We start from the raw sequence: 19,218 nt of genomic DNA, 5'->3' as shown, positions 1-19,218 counted from the left end.
TGGTCAAAAGAGACAAGGATGGAGGAAAGTGGATGGTGATCAAAGGTAGCGAGGTGGAGAAAAAAGAGAAGGAGCAGGAGGGGCCAAGGGTTTATATGGTGTCTCTGGGCGATCCAGATGGACAGTCACCTGACGACGCTATCCCTCGACGGGCGTAAAAGTGGCAGTATTCGAGCAAGTCAGTGCTTTCATCGAGGGAAGATGGGGGTTTGGAAGTTCATCGTGAGTGCTATCGAGCGGGGGTGGATGGGTAGGCAGAGGTGAACCGTTGTCTGGACGCTGCTGGCCATCGCCAACCGCCACTCGGAATACCCTCGATATCGGTGCCAAAAGGAAGCCCGCGTTGGGTTGTGCCAGCTCCAACTCTGAGGGACAGAGGGATTCCGTCGAATTGGGCGTGCAGAGCGGGTTTTGGCCTTTGTGCTGAGCCTGGAGTTGCATCTTCACCACCACAACTGCTATCGTGAGGTTGCCCCACTTTTCGGACTTCTAGCGTCTTCCAGCCTTCCCGCCGGCCTGACCGCCCGCGAGAATGAGGCAGGAACGATAGGGAAGACTTGGCAAAGCATTCGATGGGAGACAGGCTCAGAGGCAGAAGGGCAGGCGGGGAGGGGGGGGGGGGGGGGTGAGAGGATGAGATGGTGAGGAGGGCAGATTCACGGGGGGCCATGGAGCCAGCGGCTTGATGGAGCCCTGCATTGATGTGTTTGCATGGCTTCGTGAGGCTGCTCTCCATGTGTGTATGTCTTCCTTGAATGCTGCAAGACAAGGAGAAGAGGAAGCTGAAGCTGTCTCTATGGAGCCTCGTGCCTGCCTCGTAAGAAGGGGGCGGGGGGGGGAAGGAGCAACTCCCCCAGCTGTGATGGCGGTGGCAGGTGCAGAGCTTCAAAGTCTGTCGCCCCTCATGAGCCCCTGTTGAACAAAAAGAGACTGAGAGCGAGTCTGAGTGCTAGAACTGAAGAAGAAGACGTTTATGACGCATAAAGAAGCAGCTTTGTGAAGATTTGTGTGAGCAAAGAGGCAGGATTGACACTGCCGGAAGAACGCAGGATCGCAATGCAGAGAGTCTCAGAAGCACACGAATCGTCCTGAGCTTGCGTTTCAGCACAAGAGTGAGGTTGGATGCAGCAAAAGAAAAGGCAATGGCATAGTAGACATTGGGACTGAGCTCTTCGGTGGCGAGAGATCGTCTGTGAATGCGGAATGCCACTGCAGGCTGAGCCCACAGAACGCAAAATCACTGTGTAGAGCCAGAGGGAAGCGGAAACCACATGGCACTGGCATTCTCTCAGAAGTGAGCTTGCTCAGAGCGGCGAAGAGAGCTGTGAGAATGCAACAAATGCCCTACGATGATCCTCTTTGAGCCTCTACAGAAGAGCGCCAGCGTAGAGACTCTACAGTGATCGTCACGACACCGCAGTAGGCACGTAGAGCTCGCAGAGCTCAAACGCAAATTCTCAAGTAGCATCAAGGGCGAGGTGGTTACCGTGGATACCGTACGCATCATTTCTGCCGTCTACTGCGAATACTACGATTGTCTTATTCTTGTACACATGGCTTCGTCTCAGCGCTTTACCCCAGTGTCATTGCCACAGAGCCTGGGATCAACATGAATCAACAGTGGGCAGCAAAGGCACAGGAAACTGCCTATGCAGAGAGTCTGGATACTACGGCTTTGCAAACGCCAATTGCTGCACCTTCGAGGCCAATACACTCAACACCAAGCTCTCATTGCGTAAATTCATGGCCTCGACGAAACACGGGGCTCAAACAATCAGTCAGCCAGCAATGGGACGTGGAGAGGAATACATACACGGGGCCATGGCATCAAACAGGCAGAGCTGAGCTGCCCATGGGATAGGTGCCAATAGTTCGTCTGACCGGGCATTTCTGCGTACATCGTAAACCTCACACAGATCATGCCACAGCTACCTATACACCGCGACCAGAAACTGCGCCGACGGCAGCGCAAATGCAAGAATTGCCATCATCCTCGCATTCGCGACCGAGTCCCTACCACACGCAGGCCCCCATCTGCAGGACAGCTCGGAAAGCACGCAAAGGCCGCAATTTGAACGTAATATGATTTGTACACACATGACATGCGGAACATGAGCAAATTGTCCCATTACAAAGAGGCATACCACACATACACACGCAGAGAGAGAGCCCAAGACCGTAGTAACGAAACACTACTCCTCTCGCACCTCAAACAACGACCAACCTCGAAAAACCAACCCAACACACGACCGCAAATCCCCCAAAATCCCCTCCAACACCGCCCCAACGCAACCCAGAAGCAAGCTCCCGCATCGCACGTACACACCCCTTCCTCTCCCCACTCCCACAGCCCTACAAAAACCTCCGTAGCTGAACACCGCCACTCCATCACAGCAAAGAAAAAAAACACAGCAGGCCTATGAAGCACGCAGGAAGCTTCAACACCACGCCACCGCCGCCAGCGTGAGCCCCCAAGCTAAGAAAAAACACACATCACCGTATACACAGTATATTCCAAACCCCCATACCGCAGCGAACACCGCACCCACACACATTACACATCGAGCACCGCATCACAGACGCACTGTCACTTTACAATCAGTTCTACGCGCGAGATTCAGCTACAGCATCCCGCTTGCATTACCATAACAGCACACTTGGCAACGAGCGGTGAGATACTAGATGTGTTGCGTCATGAACGAGTTGCCGCGGAATATACATAGCAGGAGGTGTGATACAGGACATGGCAGCCTTTACATCGTGGTTCTTCAGATATTTGGCTAGCTGTTAGTATCAAGTTTTATGGGCACAGAGTACCACGTCTCTGGCAATGAAAGGAGTGCTGAATTCTACTACCGTTAGTGATCGTGGTGACGTGTCTAAGATGTTGTATGGAAATTCGCTGGTTGTGGTTTTGTGCGGTGAGAATGTATAATATTATTGTTTTGAGCTGAAACACATCTGTCTTGGATATACTGGTGGATTGCGTTGAGGTTCTGGGAGATGGTGCGGGGACTGAGGATAGGGTAGGTACGAGGGTGATATCACTCTGCTGGTGGAAGCGTTACGGTAGGCTTTTTCCACGAGCGAGAAGACTGGGGAGGAGGAGGGTGTTTCATGCGCTCTGGGTGGGAAATTTTGAGCGGAGGGGATTTGACAGTTGGGTTGAACAAGTAACAGTCCTCGGAGATGTCTTGCGCTCCAATGCTCATAACTGATCCTTCTCTTCTATTTCCTTTCCCGTCCATCCTCAATGGCGGGACACTCTAGAGTCCATTCCATCCCCACCCTTCGCGCTCAGCACGGCAGCATTTGCGCCTAGGAAAGTGGCTTGTAGAAATCCTGACCACGCTCCAAAAAGTCTGCAGCGTTATAACACAGATACGCGGTAGCGCAGGATAACACAATATCAGACGTATATGCCTATCTACCTACATGTTCCCATCCAAAAGAAAACCTACGGCCCACGTCCAGTCCTTCACTCTTTAGTCCTCCCACACAAACACAACCCAGCCATCCGAAGAACCCATACACATGCTCCAAGCCCAACCTAATCTAACATGCCAATACACCGCAACCACACACGCACCCATCAACTAGAGAATATCCCTGCCTATATACTAGCCGATCCTCCTGCTAAACCACTCAGGCACTCGACTCGCAACCCGCCGTTGCATCAAGCAGACAGACGGCCTCGAAAACAAAAAAGGAGACCGGGCCAAGTCTTGCGATTTGCGTCTTGTGGCATGGGAGGGCAGGAGACGGAGGATGTTATAGCATTTGTGTGTGCCAGTGACGTGTATGTCATATATAGTCCCCAGTTCCCTTGTGATATCGGAAAATCTCCGCTCCACACGATGGGGGACGTCGAATGTGTCATTGTATCTGGTGGCTATGGCAGGGTTGAATGAGATTTGGCCAGCGTCTTGCATTATACTAGCTCTGGACAGCGAGGGACATGTTTTTCACGACTCAGTGAGACAGGCCTGCTATAGGTATACAATCTCCATCATACGGGGCAATTCTTCCTTATAAGATCCCAACGCATACCGTAGACTCTGCAGTCAAGTCTCCACACGCAAGCGCTAATCCAACAATGACATGCCACAGTGAAGACAGCTCAACGTGTGAATGCGCCGACGACCGTAACTAACATATACCATTCTGGCCCCTGTATATAACTCAAGCGATTTCCAAAACGTTGGGGTGTTAAACAGCGCCTACGCTTTCCCTTCCCTTCACCCTCCTCTTCCTCACTGCAGTGCATCCGCCGCGCAGAAGTCCCGCACCGGTGCCGATGATGAATAGGGCTTTCATTGCAATCTGGATGCCGCAAATCATCTCCTTAACGCGCGAAACATCGTGTTGAAAGAATGGGGTCTTGCGGTACCGTTATAGCGAGGACGATGTGGGCTAGTGAACGGATATAGACAGCCACGTGTGTATGTAAAGTATGTACGCCGCGTTGAGTTTAGAGAGGCTGTGGAGGGGAAGGAAGAGGGTGGAGGGATGAGGTTAGTACAGTGCCCTGGAGTTGGGAGTATTGCGGTGAGGATGTTGGGGTGTTGCTTTGGGGCAGATACATAGGGTTTGGTGTGGCGTGGGTAAGGCTTTGGGCGAGGTATTGGTACTGCGGCGTTGAGATGGAGGGAAGTCATATATCAATTACGGTGTGGAATCGGGTGGGACTTTGTTTCCTCGGACAAAGTGTGCTTAGTCGTGGCTAAGTTGTGTCCTTGGCGCAAATGCGGTGAAGGAGTCGAGCATTGCTTGAATACGGGACAAGTTGTATGCTTTGGTGGGCATAATTTCGCCTGTTAGACCATCTGAGAGACATCAAAGCTCATGTTCAACACAGCATATGGATATTCACGGCCTTTGAAGAGCCGATATTCAGCGCTGCTTTTACTTCAGCACCAACCTTGCAACCTCGACACTGTCTTGTCTAACCACATTCCAACACCGCCATATCAGCTTCACCACCACATGTCCCAACGGTCCCTCCAAATCGAAAGAAAATGAAATCCCCTAACACCACCCCACTCACGCATCTCCACCATCTACCCAGACCCTCGCACACATCTCTCCAAACCACCTACACTACCCACCACTTCGCACCCACCCTCCCCCGTACCCAAACCAAACTACCTAACTCAAACTACTCGACATCACCCACCTACCAACACACATGCCCACACACCGCCCACTTGACGCCATCACACCGCTTACTTGACACCATCACACCGCCCACTTGACGCCATCGCGCAGATCCAGACTGCAGTCCAATCGCCCAGCGTGCCTAGACATCATACCGTCGTCACACGCGGGTGTGTCGCCGTCGCCGGCTCGAAGCCTAGGTTCCCTGGTGGTAGCGTTGACGTAGTGTGGCGTAAATGGTGGGATAGGGCGCAGGGAGAAGGGGAGAAGGGCGTGTGTGTGTATGTGTGTGTATGTATGTGTGTGTGTGTGTGTGTGAGGAGATAAGGAGGAGGAGAGGAAGCTAAAACTGATTGGATTCGTATTTCGAGCGCTCAACTATGTGTACTGTAAATCTGTGTATCTAGACATGTCTGCATACTCGATTTGAGAAACAGCACAGCAAAGGGGTCAGAGAGGGGGGAATGATACCTAACCTAGCTAGGATCCGGCAACCAGACTCCCCTCTTTCCCTAGTGTGTACGCGGGCGTCAGGTACAAGTCTGAGGGTCAAAACTATGTCATCTGGACAACAAGAGGGTGCTGGCGCATCGAGCAAGGTCACAATGATCAACCCGTCGTAGTAGTGTATGACCCTTTCCGCCCTCGCTACCGTTAGCCAGGCCCACAGGAAATCCTGTACCGAGCAGACAGTAGTGCCCACAATTAGCACAGTCACAGTACAGTCTCTAGCCCACGTCCACATGCTTAATTCTTTAATTCTAATTCCAATGTCCACGTCCACGTCCTCATTCCCCACAAGCAGTCTAAAATTACACGCCCTAGTTGCGCTAGCTACCGTACCGTATAGTTACCTACCCACCTACCCACCTACCTACTTACCCACCGTATCGCGTATCGAACTGCGAATCTCGCACAAACACACCCGCCCTGAAAGTCCTGTACACTGGGCAACCCGGGCACCCGCCCTACGCCCCAACCCCATCGGATAACAACCTCCCCCTCCCCCTGATCCGCATTCGGGCAACCCAACCCACTCTTACCGGTACCCCTAAAAAACGTGGTCACATAGACATATCCGCCAGCTTATGGCCGCACAGGACCCTGAGAACCGCCGATTCATCAGCCGCATAGCTCGTGGTCGTGGTGGTGCGCAAAGGGGGGCGGGGGCATCAGATCTAAGAAGTTGGAAAATGGGGAACGGGTTTCGTGGTTGATGATCTAAGGCAAAAGCGCGCAACTCCGGGCGTCGTGGTTGGCCGGGATGGAATCTGAAAGGGGCGATCGGCCGGGCCGATTCGGGGTTGCTGACTGGTCAGTTGGATTGCGCACCATCTGCAAAGGCACGGCACAGCCCGATGGCATGGTGGGCGGATGTGGGCATGCGAAGCTTAGCTGCGACCAAAGGCATCGCCATGTATTTTGCTGTTGGGCTGTGGTTGACATTTGGGGGAAGCTGCATGAGAAGGTGAGATGTGGTTGACATGTGGTAACGGTTTTTTGATTATCGCTGTGGAGAATGTGATCTGCTGAAGAATAGTCTTTTTGCTCGTGGGGGTATCTGTAGTGTATGTACTTCCGACTCTGATTATGTTTGTACAATGAGCGTCTTGCAATATGAATGGGCTGTGCAGAAATGCAAAAAGTGGTCGCGACCACCTATCCATCATGATAATAAACGAGGCAAATTTTTTGAGATGCTTTGTGAGAAACCAATGCAATGATTGAGCATGAACAGGAAGAAAGTGATGGTGGAAGAGAACACTGCATCTATACTTAAACTCCGTATGCGCAAACGCCTAAGGAACGGAAAACCAAGGGCTGAAAAAACTAAAAACTGAAACAGGCGCCGGAATGATTCTGAAGCTGAAGGGCAACGCATGTAAATCATCTGCCATCAATATGTCCATGAAGTGAGTGGTCTTATTCATAAAAAGAAAACGAAGTCTAAAGTCTTCCAGTCTCTGCACAGCGCATTGAAGCGACGCTAGTAGCCGTTGTGAGAGGCCGAATACTTTGATTCTGGTGTGTATTTCTGGTCTGTGACATAGTACGAGTGCGGATGGGGTGCTGAAGGATACGGCTGTTGATTGTAAGACTTCAGACTAACAGGGGCCGATGATCGCCGTGGCGTGTCGGGTTGTTGCGAAGCAAGTTGAGCTGTTTGCTGGTCCGATGGCGAGCTTTGGGGCACAGGAATATGAACATCGAATGTAGACGACTGCGGTACGGTGTATTGAGAGGACTCTGCGTTGTGCGCAGGCAAAGAAGGCGCGTACTGCGAAGCCGAGGATGATTGTGTGTATGGAGGTGCCGTGGTCGAATGCGTGTAGTCAGAGCTGTAGTGTCGCGGTGTCTGTGGCTGCGATGGGTACTGAGAGGCAGCGACCTGCGCAGGGTATTGGGAGCTCGCTGAGTGCGGTGATGGGTAATGTTGAGGAGGCGAAGGGTGGCCGTAATGCTGAGTCGAGGACCGCTGAGTAGAATACGTATGCGTTGAACCTTGATGCGCCGAGTAGGGCGCGTTCGAGTATTGTGAAGCAGTGGGTGACGTGTAATGCTGGGGGCTATGGTGACCAGATGTATATTGCGAAGACTGCGGCCCATGCCAGTAATCTGGGACCTGAAGGTGGAGGGGCGTGTGGGCCGACATTGCGCCCTGTACGCCGACAGCTTGACTCCCGTTCCCAATCATGTGGTGCTGCAGGTGGCTAGGCTGGATGTGATGGGGATAGCCTCCAACAAGAGGCATATCCTTACTCTCCTCGTCCTCAAGGTTGAACTTCCATCCATTGAGAAGCTCTGGCCTTGGTCGAATGTCCGCTAGCTTTGGGTCTTGGTAAGGTCGTTTGAGCTTGCCACTGACCACATCTTCCAGGCTATAGTAGGAAATCACGTGGTGATGCGTGCCCTGATACTTGACAGAGATGGTCTTCTTCATCAGACCCCCCTCTTTGAATTCATAGCTGTCGATCAGGGAGCCACAGAATCGTCTTTGCTGCTCAGGAGAAAGACTCTGGGCAAAGTTGGCGTACACCTTGTTTAGCGAGTTTGCGTCGCCTGCTAGGCCATTGTCGAATGCACCATTCTCGTATTCATCATCGGAACCGTTTAGGCCTTCGGCCGTCCTCGGGGTGACCAGGCCAGAGCAATCTTTGCGCTTTCTCTTGGTCCCGCACGAAGGGTTCAGGGCTGATTTCTTCTCTTCAGGCTTCAAGGCTCGAACCAGTTGGCGATAGATGAGGCAGTTGTTCATGACTCGACTTGGGGACCAATGCACAGCGTCAGTCCATCGCTTGATTCCGGAAGCATTCTCTTCGTATACAAGCACGGTACCTGAAGTCAGCATCTCCGCGCGTTCCTTGTCGTGTGGTCTTCGGCTGATGTGGCTTAGGCGTCCCTGCAGAGCGGCCTCGACAACGGTCATGGCATCCTTTGTGGTGTCCAAAAAGCCTTGCCATGTGGGCCTAAAGGCCGGTTGTGCCTTGACCATGTTGCCCGCGACATGCGGTCTGGGAGGTGGTGGAGTGTTGGTTGCAGTGGACAGAACATGGGAGGCGGCCGAAGGATGCCGTGATAGTCCACGTGACGGAGACTGCAGCTGTGGCGCGAAATTGGCGTAAATCGAGGGATCAAACACACTGGAATAGGCGGGTTGTTGTGTCGGGGCATTTTGTGACCATGCCCATGGCTCTGTGTCGGTGTAGCCGTCCATCTTTTGCATGCCAGCAAGGGACATGTCATTCCCAAAGGGAGGCATCGTTAGAGTCGATGCCCGGATACCTTGCAACATGGGGAAGGACAGATGCGGAATGCGGTTGCTGACACGGGAGGACTAGTTGAATGTTGATGGCTTGGGGACGTTTCGAAGATGCAAACGCATATACTAATACGATCAAGTTCAAGCTCAGCACCTGAGTAGGCAGTAGGTGAAAGGCTTGACTGGGGCTTGTTAGTACTCATTATATGAGTGTACATTGGAATGAAGAACTTTACCTATGCCGATGACTCGCAATAGGCCAGCAGTGTTACAGTGAATGTGAAGCCAATTGCAACTTCGACGTGGGATACGGGACGGTTGGCGGGGGCAGGCGCGTCGGCTGGATGGCTCCTTTCAAAGATGCAATGTCTTGGAAGCAGTGAAGCAAAAGGTCTTGTGATGAGGGGTCTGGTTTTTAGAAGCTCGTCACCACAGGAAAGACTCTATAGCAACAGTCAGATCAAATGATGATGCGAGAAGAAGCTCGTAATCCTGTAGGGGCAGCGAGATGACATACATGTACTGCAGATGTCAACGACAACTTGGAGGTAGATCGCCGGCTGAAGGTATGTACGAGATAGTGGTCCAGGGAACGGATCGGCTGTATGTATAGCTGGGCTCAGTATTGCGTGTCGGCGAATTGCAAAGCGACCAGGATGGTAATGTGAGCGGGTCCATGAACGATAATCAGGAGTGGAGGTGGTGGGTGCAAGTGCAACGGCGACATCCATGAGCAGGCATAGACCTGTCCTGACACAGAGGCGCGCTATCTGGGTTCTGACAGCCGGGAGTAGGCTGCTGGGGGGCAAATTGGCGACAGTGGCAGCAACCTTGATGTATGGGGCAAGTGTAGCGTTGGAGAATATGCACGGCTGCAAAGGAGCACAAAGGCAGTGCCTGGTGATGAGGTGCTTGGGAGCCAACCGCACGGCCTGTGAGCCCGGCACGCTACGACGACTGGCGGCTTGGAAGGCTTTCTTGCTTCGGCTGGCGGGCGGCGAGGATAGCGCAGCGATCGCCCTCTGGTGAGGCTATACTAGGCTCACTCGAGTGGGCTTCTGGGTGGGCTCTCGCGAAGCAGCAGCCCTGCTGAGGATGTTCGCCTCAAGCCCCATCTGCCCGTTCGCGGGTTCTGGACCATGAGACGATCAACGTACTATGGTTGGCAAGTACGCAGCCTGTGCGCTCCACCGCCCACACCCACACCCACTACCAGCACCGCACCATGCCGGCTAGCTGGCCTTTGAAAGCGCTCGACGAGGCCAGAGCCTGGCGTTAGAGGAGCACAAGCTCGGTATACCTGGACGCCAGGTGCAGATGAAGCAGCACGCTGAAACCGCCCAGTGGGCACGACAGCAGCGAGCGCTCAGGAACAGCCGTTCAAGTCTGAATGCAGGACGGACTAGTCGAGCAGGGCAGCGGAGGGAAAAGCAGGAGGAGAAGGCAGAGCAGAAAGGGTCAGCAGCGTGCAACAAACAGGCCCGAGATTCGGAAGCTCATCGCTGAGGCAAGATGCGGAGAAGGCCAAGAGGGAGAAAGCGCGCTGGGAACAAGGGCATAACGCGGACATCCAGCAGAGCGAGCAGTGAGCGAACGAGGCTTGGGATGGATCATGGGGCGGGCAAGCTGCAAGGCCCATAGCGGGCAAGCGTCGCGCCTTTCTCCTCTCTCTCCAAGAGCGCTTGAGCGCAGATAGGCCTGATGCTCGCGGATTCGGGAGGGTGCGCTATGTTTCACGCCTCGCGTCTGCACCCGATCCTGGCGACGACATGCTTGTATTTGTTATAGCTACTGTACCTCGTATGGATGGACCATATATGGCTGTAGGGACTGCAGTCTGCTCTAATTACTGTAGTGTGTGCTGGACACAGCCAGTCGCCCAAGTTGAGAGCTGATCTGTCAGTTTGTAGCAGATGGACACAGGCGGGCAGACGGGCATACTCTTGGTGGAGTAGCAAGCAGTTGCAGGTTGATGGTCGTCTGCGGATGGCGGATGGGGCCGCACCACACTGGCACACACACTGCACATGCGTGCAGGCAGCACACACAAAACACACATGGCCAGGAGCCCGAGCGACTGAGCGGCGGATGAGGTTCCGAAGAAGCTGTATGTGCAGTGTGGGCTCCAGAAGCAGTAGCAGAAGCAGATGCAGATGCAGAAGCAGAATCAGAAGCAGTAGCAGAAGCGGTAGCAGCGGCGGAGACGGCGGCAGTTGTTTGATGCCTGTGATGCCCCCAAAGGGTGCACACTGTGTGGATTTGTGTGTGTGTGTGTGTGTCTGTATCTGTATCTGTGTCTGTGTGTGTATGTATGCGATGGGTGTGCGTGAATGTAGACTGTTCGTCTGTGTGTGTGTGGATTTTTTGCTTGCTGAAGGCGGTGTTGGTGAGGTTCAAATTGGTGCGTTGGGTCCAGTGACGGCCGTAAGCGAACTAGCACCCTTCTCCGCACGGTCTGCATTGCGGCCGCAGCGGACAACCCCCCTCCCCCCCCCTCCCCTTCTCCCCTTCTCCCCTTCTCTCCTTCACACTCTTCACGGCCATCCCGGCGAGAATCATGCACGCCCATCACGCATCTTCGCCCAAAATTACATACACTGGCACACTGGCCCATCACTTCACCCATGCCACCAAATAGCCTACCTACCTAGCTGGGGACCTGCTTGTCATGTGCTCCTCTCTACACAGACTACTTTCCTTACCCTTACCCAAGCTAGGTACCTACACACAATACCTCCAGTACCTAAATACCTACCGACCTATCTATCTCGTATGTACGGAGTACGTAGTAGTACCACCATAGTACTCCCTTTCCACCACACACCGCAACCTGCCAGACCCCCACCCCCTCTCTCCCTCCCCTTAGCTCAGCAAAAAGTGCCCCTGGTCCAGCTCGCATGTACATACACATGAATGTGCATGTGTACCGATGTACTGATAGGTACTACCTAGTACATACTGTGTACCATGATTCATGTCCAAGGATTTGCAGGCCCTCTTTCTAGAAGACAGGCCATCCATGGCAGGGGCCTTCTCTTTCTCTGGGGGCTATTGGTGGCCCAGTCAGCCCCTCCAGCGGCGTCAGCTCCCGCCCACTCCCACACGGCCAAGTCTGGCCTCCGCGCTTTCACTACCACTGCTGCTTACTACCCTTAGCACCTACGCATTCCCCCCGTGGCTCGGTGCAACCAACCAAAGTAAATCAACCCTCCCCCTGGTCGCATCGTGCTGCCTCGACGCTCGTCAGGCATCTGGAGGTGGGTCGGTCCACGACCGTGACGCCACTGATAGGTAACCTTGGACTCCTTAAGCCCAGCCTGTCCTGGTCCATCTGCACAAAGGCCTGCTGCATGAAGCAGGTTCGCAATGGCGGTTGTCATCCTGGGCCCTTGTCGCCGCAGTACCATAGTAGGTAGGTACTCTGGGTACTACCTATGTAGGTCCCATGTGTACAGTACATAGCCATGCGCCAGCGTCGCTCACCGGACCAAAGTAGGGTTGAGCCACGGCGACAGCCTCCACCAAACACTCTTTCTCCGATTACTGCCAATGCCTGCCATAAAAACAAAAGCTAAAGAACATGGGAGCTCCCGACGTGTGTCCATGAAATAACGTATAGTGTGAAACATGCCACCCACTCTACAACGCTCCTCAGGGACGTCAAAGTCCCAAATCCTTGGCGGGGACAAAGGAGCAACAAGCACGATACGCAAGATGCCGTCGTCCGTCAATACGCCAGTAATGCACTGCAAATTCGGCTCGCCCGGACAGAACAGTGGCTTAGTGGCAGTCCGCGATTCAGCATCGACACTACCTCACGTCTCCACTTCCCTCTTTTTGGCCGAATGTGGCCCTGAATACTTCCCCCTTTGGTCTAGCAACCGCTGAACCACACTCCCCCAGCTCTCTCTATCAATATCTCCTCGTTAGCCTCCGGTTGAGATCACCGTCCATCTCGGAATGACGATCAACATCCGCGAGGCTCTGCCATGTCATAGGACATGCGCGCTGAGCGCAGGGCACGCCTTTGCCTTCTCGCGCCTCCGTACATGAAATGGCTCGCAGTCATCAAGAGGCTGTGAGCATGGCATCACTCTATGCGTCCTTCAAAAGTCGACACCACAGGCCAACGTCCACTTGTGCCTTGGCGAGCGACATTTACGTACGGGGGTTATCGTTAGTGAAGATGATCATATCACGTCAGTTATAGGGGTACCTGCGCATGTGTCTCATCATATCCGAAGACGCCGTAATAGTACGTCATTTGTTCAATCACAGAGCGAGTCACACAATTCCTTTTTCAGATCATTCGTTGTAAAACATCTTCAAATTTGACTCATGGTCACGAAAAAAATTGGGGGGTCAGTTGTACTTCATCCCACCATAACCCGCGGAGAAGGATAGTCAATGATGAGTGTAGAGAATACAGTCTTGTCGTCCGAACTTGATTTGTGACCCAGCCATTCAGCATTTTCATCGTACGACTAATGCTTGCAAGAACAACAACCCCGCTCTCCATCAATCGCAAGCCCGGACCTTCACTACACTGGGTCAAGAGCAGAACAACCATTTTCCGGTCATGATTCAGGAACAGCCATCGGACGTTGCCCGCGGCTTCTGTCGTTGCTTTGTGAGTCAGTCCTCGTTTGCGCAGATATGGTCCGTTGTCGACAGTAGCTCTCTGCAACAACGACACAGCCCGTGTCTGCTACCAATGAGCAGAGCCGTAGAACTGCCGACATGTTCGAAAGATACGAGGCATCTGCATTACGACTGCATATCGGAGGTCGACTGATAGCTTCAGCGATCACGAGTATGTCTCATCACGGGCAGGCTCCAAGCATATGATCCTCAGTCCAGTCGTTGAATGAAAGAAGCATTTCCACACTTCCAGGCTCGCTCAAATCTGGCTACAAGCATCTGCAGGAAACAGTAATAGTAGATACCTTCAACTTGGCGTCTAATCGTTGCTTCACAACATATCCAGGCACCTCCTGAAACAAACCACAGTCTACAAGGCCTTTTCGAAGTTCTACACCCTTTTCGATGAACAGTTTGGACTCGAGTGCTTCTGCGCAGCTCCGGTGCTTTAGGTCCGATGTCATACCACAGCTGTATCAGGTTGTGAGGAAGTGTGGCCAAGCGATGCTTCTAATTACTATTGCGGTAATTTGAACGCGCATCATGAATGATCGAGAATACGACAAACACCGCTTCATTGTTTTCATCACAGAAAACCGGATAGCTCACTGTCACGCTGAGACTATGTGAGCTTTGAGTACGTTACAGCTCCCCCGAATCGATCATTCACGGCCGTTGTAAACCATTGCAAAGCCCTCGGTCCGTAACAAAAATATTGGAACATTAAGATACAACGACATACTCTATTATTTCATTCTTATGCCAGAGTCTATCGAGTCAAAAATGGTTTGCTACATCTCTCCTGTCTCCGTATTGTTGCCGAACATGACCTGGATGGGGAGGGGGCTTGGCAGACAACTAAATCGTCAAGCCGTGGCGCATGCCACGGGCCGCTTCTCTATAGCCAGAAGTGTACATACAGACGCCACTTGAATCACAGGTTGGATGTGTGTCTGTTATCCTGTGTATAGTTTAACACGCGTCTCTCCGGACCCTGATCCTTGAACAGGACCGTTCATTTGAGCATGGGGGAAAATGAACACTCTCTGAACGACGTACATGTTTCCCGAGCCACGAACAGTTATTTTCTACCACGGAAACACTTGCTCTGAGTAAATGAAAAGCGTGACGCAACTCGTCGGTTAGGTCAGTCTAGTTGTCTTGCCGCAACTCCTCTTCTTGACAATCCACAGGCAACATTTTCACTCCGCATGTACGAAACAAGTACGATGAATATATCATTCAGTCCACAAACGGCAACGCTCAGTCCTCTACTTGTGTACTCGCACAGACTGGTGTTCTCAAAAGTTTATTGCACTCGTTTGGCTTGCGCCATGAATGGTCCACTAAAGGGCTAGAGGCAGAGTAGATCGTCTAGGAATGCCATAGATCTGCCAATAAGCCCCACAGTCCAAATCCAGGTGTACTGTCGATCCGGGCCGAGACTTTGGCTATTGGAAGGACGACATCTCGACATCAAGACCTGCACGTCTCCAGCATGATGCATCCTGGCTGGATTCGTGATGCGTCACCGCCGCCTGTGCGCCACACCAGTGTGACGGCCTGCATGCTCGCGCGCCTCAGGCGAACGTCAAACGCAGCTCTGTGCGGCGATCCATAGCCGTTCACTCGACGAACAGCGGTTTCATAAGCCGGTTCTATTTGTAGGGCGCCTCTTTTCATTCTGGAACCTGGACGAGGTCGCTGGTGTTTTGCAGGTTAAGACGTATGGGAAGCATCGGCACCAACTCCGCCGCCCTGGAAATCGGCCGTTGCCGACTGAGGCATCCTTAAAATTAATTCACGGCTCGTGCCAACGACCAGCCTCTAGAGCAACAATGTCGCGCAGAGCTCCCTACTGCACGAGACATGCATCAGCAATGTGCGCTTGCTTACTATCTGAGTATGACTATCGGCGCCCTGCTAATCACATCACATTCTGTGCAGTGTAGCGAAGAAAGATTTCAACCGAATAATCACTCCATTGCGAGCTCGACATACATTTGCACACTGACAAGCAATGATCGTCTCTTCTTGGCACGACTTCCAACATTCTAGTGGCAAGATCAATGCCTCCAGTCCCCCCCCTCTTCACCTTAAAAAAAAGGCTGAACTTGTTTGCGACCATGAGGTCACATCTGTGGTAGCCATACACACCAGACAACGCCTCCCAATTTCCAGGTGCCGTAGAATGTTCTTAATCCACCGTTGTCTTGTTGATCTGCCCGTTGGTGATAAGCTCTTCGCGTGCAGGGTAGGGCATGTCGAAACGTCCAGCTAGTCACCCGACTGGACTGAGCTGGCACACAGATACTTTGAAAAATTGAACAAGCTTCCGGTTGCCGCGCTCCTATCGCCATATTCGTTGACGCCTTCCTTGTTCCTTGAAAGAGCCGTGCATCGTTCGCCACGCTAGAGTGACGAGACTTTGACTTTGGCAGAACCAACAACACAAGCTCGCTCACATTCTCCATCTAGTCCCAAGGAAGTGGTATCATTGTTTCAGCGAGCCTTTGTAGATATGTTCTCATAGCGAGGCAGCAGACCAAGAGTGCCCTCATCGAGATCAAATTCTACATCTATGTTTCAGGGGAGGAGTGATGTTGGACCAAATTCGTGGGGTTGCGGGGAATTGGCTTGACAGTCTCGTATAGAAATCATTCTAATCTGATCAAAGCACTCCGTTAATACTTACTGCAACATCAGCGAGCGAGGAACCAGCATGATCGTTGTAAGTGTCCAGTTGAGCACTCAGCAACTTACTCCGACTCCGCTGGTAAATGGCTTTTCGTCCAGATTCGGCATTTCAGTAATTGTGGTTGTCCATAAAAGGCAATTTATTGCATCGGAGCCATTGGATGACTGCAAGGCTGTGCACCATTGCTCACACTTCACACGGGCCTTTCTCACCACCGCTCAGGAGGGAGTTGTCGAGGCCCTTCAACCAGAACAATCTGAAACATGGGCCGCCATGTCCATGTGGCTTGAGGTCGTTTCGGGGTTTCATCTATGTACTACAAGTGTCGACCATCAGCCACAAAGTCGCCTCATTATGGTCACTTCATTGTGGTCAGATCTGTTGAGATGACGGAATGTTACCTTCGTACTTACCAGCAAGCAATTTGCGAAGCTCTTCTTGTGCGGATGAAATGACGAGGGCTGTAACCCTAACCCTAACCCTAACCCTAACCCGAGTGCGGACGGGCCCATTTCTGACCCCAGCAAGGAGGGAGGTGGCACAATTGCGGGGGACCTAAACCACCTCCTCTACCGCTGCTGCCCAAACGCGAACTGAACTCAAAGTTTGCGCTTATCACCGTTGACGATTCGAGATTCCTCGGGCGAGGGATGCCTTTCCTCCTGATCCCTTTTTGAAGACCCTGAGCATGAATCTTGGTCCCAAGACTTCCAAGTGACGAACAGATGAAGTAATTACAAACTTCAGCCAGTTAACCCTGAGTAATAATGCATTGGGCATGACGAGGCTCTGGGGGCCAGCTGGATGGAAAGGCAGACTACTGAATCTCACGGGACAGGCCTGTACACACACACTGGGCACTTACAAACCTTCTCTCAGATGCCGACTCCGACACTACACTTGCTACCTACCGAGTACAATCACATACAACACTTCTGGATCAGCATACGCATGAGCACGGCACTGTTCCTCTAATCTCATTCAGCCGCCCTTGGGGATCTTGCCAACGGGAATCCATAACGTCCGCCGGGTGTCCATGCTCCCATCCGATTCGGGTCAAGAATCGGGCCGCTGTTGATCGGCCAACAAGGTTCAGTCGGTCCTTTGCATGGGTACCGGCACACCACGCTCTCTCTATCTGGGAAGAGCGCACGAGGCCGGAGCCTCGTGTTGACGATCGCATCTCTCAGTGCTTGCCGGTACTACCGAATCATGAGTCTTACGTGGCACTGCTTTCCACGTATTTGTCGAATACCTGGGAAGCAACAGAGAGCTGAGTCGACTTTGCGTTGTGTGCGTATGCGATGTCTTACTTTGGTCTGCCCTCAGACTTGGTACCTTCCCCGACGGGCGAAATCCGCTACAGCTTGGCAATTTATCTGGGAATTTGGGAACGAGTCACGAGAGATTGACCGAACCACGGAATCATCGGTTCAGACATGGACGAATTTTTTTCCATGCAGTGTTGATTACGACAGCCTGCTCAGGATCTAGACGTCGAGACTCCTTGGACTGGAGACATTCTGTCCTTGCCATTGGCCCATTTGTCTCGCTGTACAACAAGCGGTGGTATGATATACTGTAGAATACTAGACATTGAGCCTGTGGGGCTTCCAAGGCTTTGAACTTGCACCGCCCCTATACTGGGCCCAGTGGACAAAGAATCAACAACAGTATTGTACATACTGCTGTGTGAAGCTCGTCTCGGCAGTTGGATACTTGCAACCGATCACGCAATCATCCCACGTCGAGACACGCGTGAGTTCAATTGTCCAGCCCCGTTGCACCTTAGCGCCTCAAGCACACCCGTACCGGTAGGTAGCAAAGACGCGTTCTTCTCCCATCTACTGAGACATCTCCCAGCACAACCACAACTGACAGACAGCCAAGCATCCGAGACAGGCCGGTTCACGAATTGCCTGATCATCGTCGTTCACGCTCGCATCGTTACCATGTTGCACGTTTATCCGCGTCACCCCAGGTTCCTGGAATCTGTATGCTTTGATGCGTTGCGCATTGTCGCGCGCTTGCCCACCGATGAACAACCAAACCAATTTTGGCGACAGACGTATTAAAACTGGCCTTGAACATGTGCGTTGTGCAAAAAAAAGGCAAAAAGAAAAACAGACTTTGGACATGTCAATGTGGAAAATCTATCTCCCTACCATGCACGCGATGCGGATACCATATCTTACCCCTCCCCCCTGGTGAACCTACCGGTACTGGTATTTCATATTTTCGTGAGATATGGGGTATCCACCCACACTCAAACTATTGCACCTGCTCCAAGCTTTGAAAGACATGTACGTTTGTACACATGCGCAAAATGTGTCACTGTGTCAGCAAGGCCCCCGGCCCAAACACAACTTTACACTCACATATATACACACATACATGCATACATGCACACATCACCGAAACTCTAAGCATAACAGCAAAAGAGTTTTTTTCTTTTTCTGGTCTTTGCATCATCTTATTTTCATTCTGTCACCATCGTAGCTCTTTATTTAAAGTTGAGTTTGAATAGAACGGCTCGGTTCGCTGCGCGATTACCACACTCGCCAGTGTCGTACCGTTCGGCTCGTGGAAATCTGGCTGCATATCATGCGTGCTATAGTCCGTGATCTGTTTTTTTTCCTGGTCGGGGTGGGGGGCGAGGATGGGTTTTTTGGTTCCGCCGCGCCGTGGTGAAAGGTTATGCAGCACACTTTTTCACTTTTGCCTTTTTTTGGTCTATTCAGAGAGGGTCGTGGGGGTATTTCTTGGATGCATGGAAGAATGCAAGCAAGTATGCAAGCAAGCAAAGCAAGCAATACCAAAACGTTAAAAAACTCCCCCAATCTATTCGTTCGTTTACATCCCACTCCACCCTCGCCAACCAGGATCAAAATGCTCCCTTTGTGGGGATATCTGCAAACTTACCGTTTGCGCTTTTCTTTTCTTTTCCTCTACCGCTCTCTCT

The 19,218-nt window shown here is 52.2% G+C and overlaps 6 protein-coding genes across 6 annotated transcripts; 3 read left to right on the top strand and 3 right to left on the bottom strand.

Annotated features, from left to right (window-relative positions):
• Positions 1-229: 229 nt before the first annotated feature.
• On the bottom strand, positions 230-736 carry IAQ61_012008 (uncharacterized protein; the record flags this gene model as incomplete). Its single annotated transcript, XM_066099441.1, has 1 exon — positions 230-736. One exon carries the CDS (start codon positions 734-736, stop codon positions 230-232), a length of 507 nt encoding a protein of 168 aa, XP_065950960.1.
• An 873-nt stretch (positions 737-1,609) lies between these two features.
• IAQ61_012007 (uncharacterized protein) lies at positions 1,610-1,861 on the top strand (the record flags this gene model as incomplete). Its single annotated transcript, XM_003844556.2, has 1 exon — positions 1,610-1,861. One exon carries the CDS (start codon positions 1,610-1,612, stop codon positions 1,859-1,861), a length of 252 nt encoding a protein of 83 aa, XP_003844604.2.
• Positions 1,862-7,144: 5,283 nt separating this feature from the next.
• Positions 7,145-8,917, bottom strand: IAQ61_012006 (uncharacterized protein; the record flags this gene model as incomplete). The annotated part of the gene is made up of 1 exon (XM_003844552.2): positions 7,145-8,917. The coding sequence occupies one exon, from the start codon at positions 8,915-8,917 to the stop codon at positions 7,145-7,147; it is 1,773 nt and encodes a 590-aa protein (XP_003844600.2).
• Positions 8,918-9,185: 268 nt separating this feature from the next.
• Positions 9,186-11,376, bottom strand: IAQ61_012005 (uncharacterized protein; the record flags this gene model as incomplete). The annotated part of the gene is made up of 6 exons (XM_066099440.1): positions 10,859-11,376; positions 10,391-10,675; positions 10,142-10,186; positions 9,964-10,073; positions 9,435-9,904; positions 9,186-9,325 (listed from the first exon to the last, which is right to left on the bottom strand). The coding sequence occupies exons 2-6, from the start codon at positions 10,529-10,531 to the stop codon at positions 9,186-9,188; spliced, it is 906 nt and encodes a 301-aa protein (XP_065950959.1). The 5' UTR covers positions 10,532-10,675; positions 10,859-11,376.
• A 533-nt stretch (positions 11,377-11,909) lies between these two features.
• IAQ61_012004 (uncharacterized protein) lies at positions 11,910-14,010 on the top strand (the record flags this gene model as incomplete). The annotated part of the gene is made up of 8 exons (XM_003844548.2): positions 11,910-12,208; positions 12,234-12,329; positions 12,573-12,764; positions 12,983-13,079; positions 13,128-13,172; positions 13,416-13,547; positions 13,616-13,730; positions 13,928-14,010. Coding segments are annotated over 8 exons (1,059 nt in total), but the record flags the coding sequence as incomplete, so codon positions are not given.
• A 2,270-nt stretch (positions 14,011-16,280) lies between these two features.
• On the top strand, positions 16,281-16,646 carry IAQ61_012003 (uncharacterized protein; the record flags this gene model as incomplete). The annotated part of the gene is made up of 1 exon (XM_066099439.1): positions 16,281-16,646. The coding sequence occupies one exon, from the start codon at positions 16,281-16,283 to the stop codon at positions 16,644-16,646; it is 366 nt and encodes a 121-aa protein (XP_065950958.1).
• Between the last annotated feature and the right edge of the window lie 2,572 nt (positions 16,647-19,218).

The sequence above is a fragment of the Plenodomus lingam genome (assembly GCF_022343315.1).
Source record: "Plenodomus lingam strain CAN1 chromosome Unknown scaffold_20, whole genome shotgun sequence".
In the NCBI taxonomy this organism is placed as follows: domain Eukaryota; kingdom Fungi; phylum Ascomycota; class Dothideomycetes; order Pleosporales; family Leptosphaeriaceae; genus Plenodomus; species Plenodomus lingam.
The sequence above is the reverse complement of the archived record's forward strand: the minus strand, read 5'-3'. Positions and strand labels throughout refer to the sequence as shown.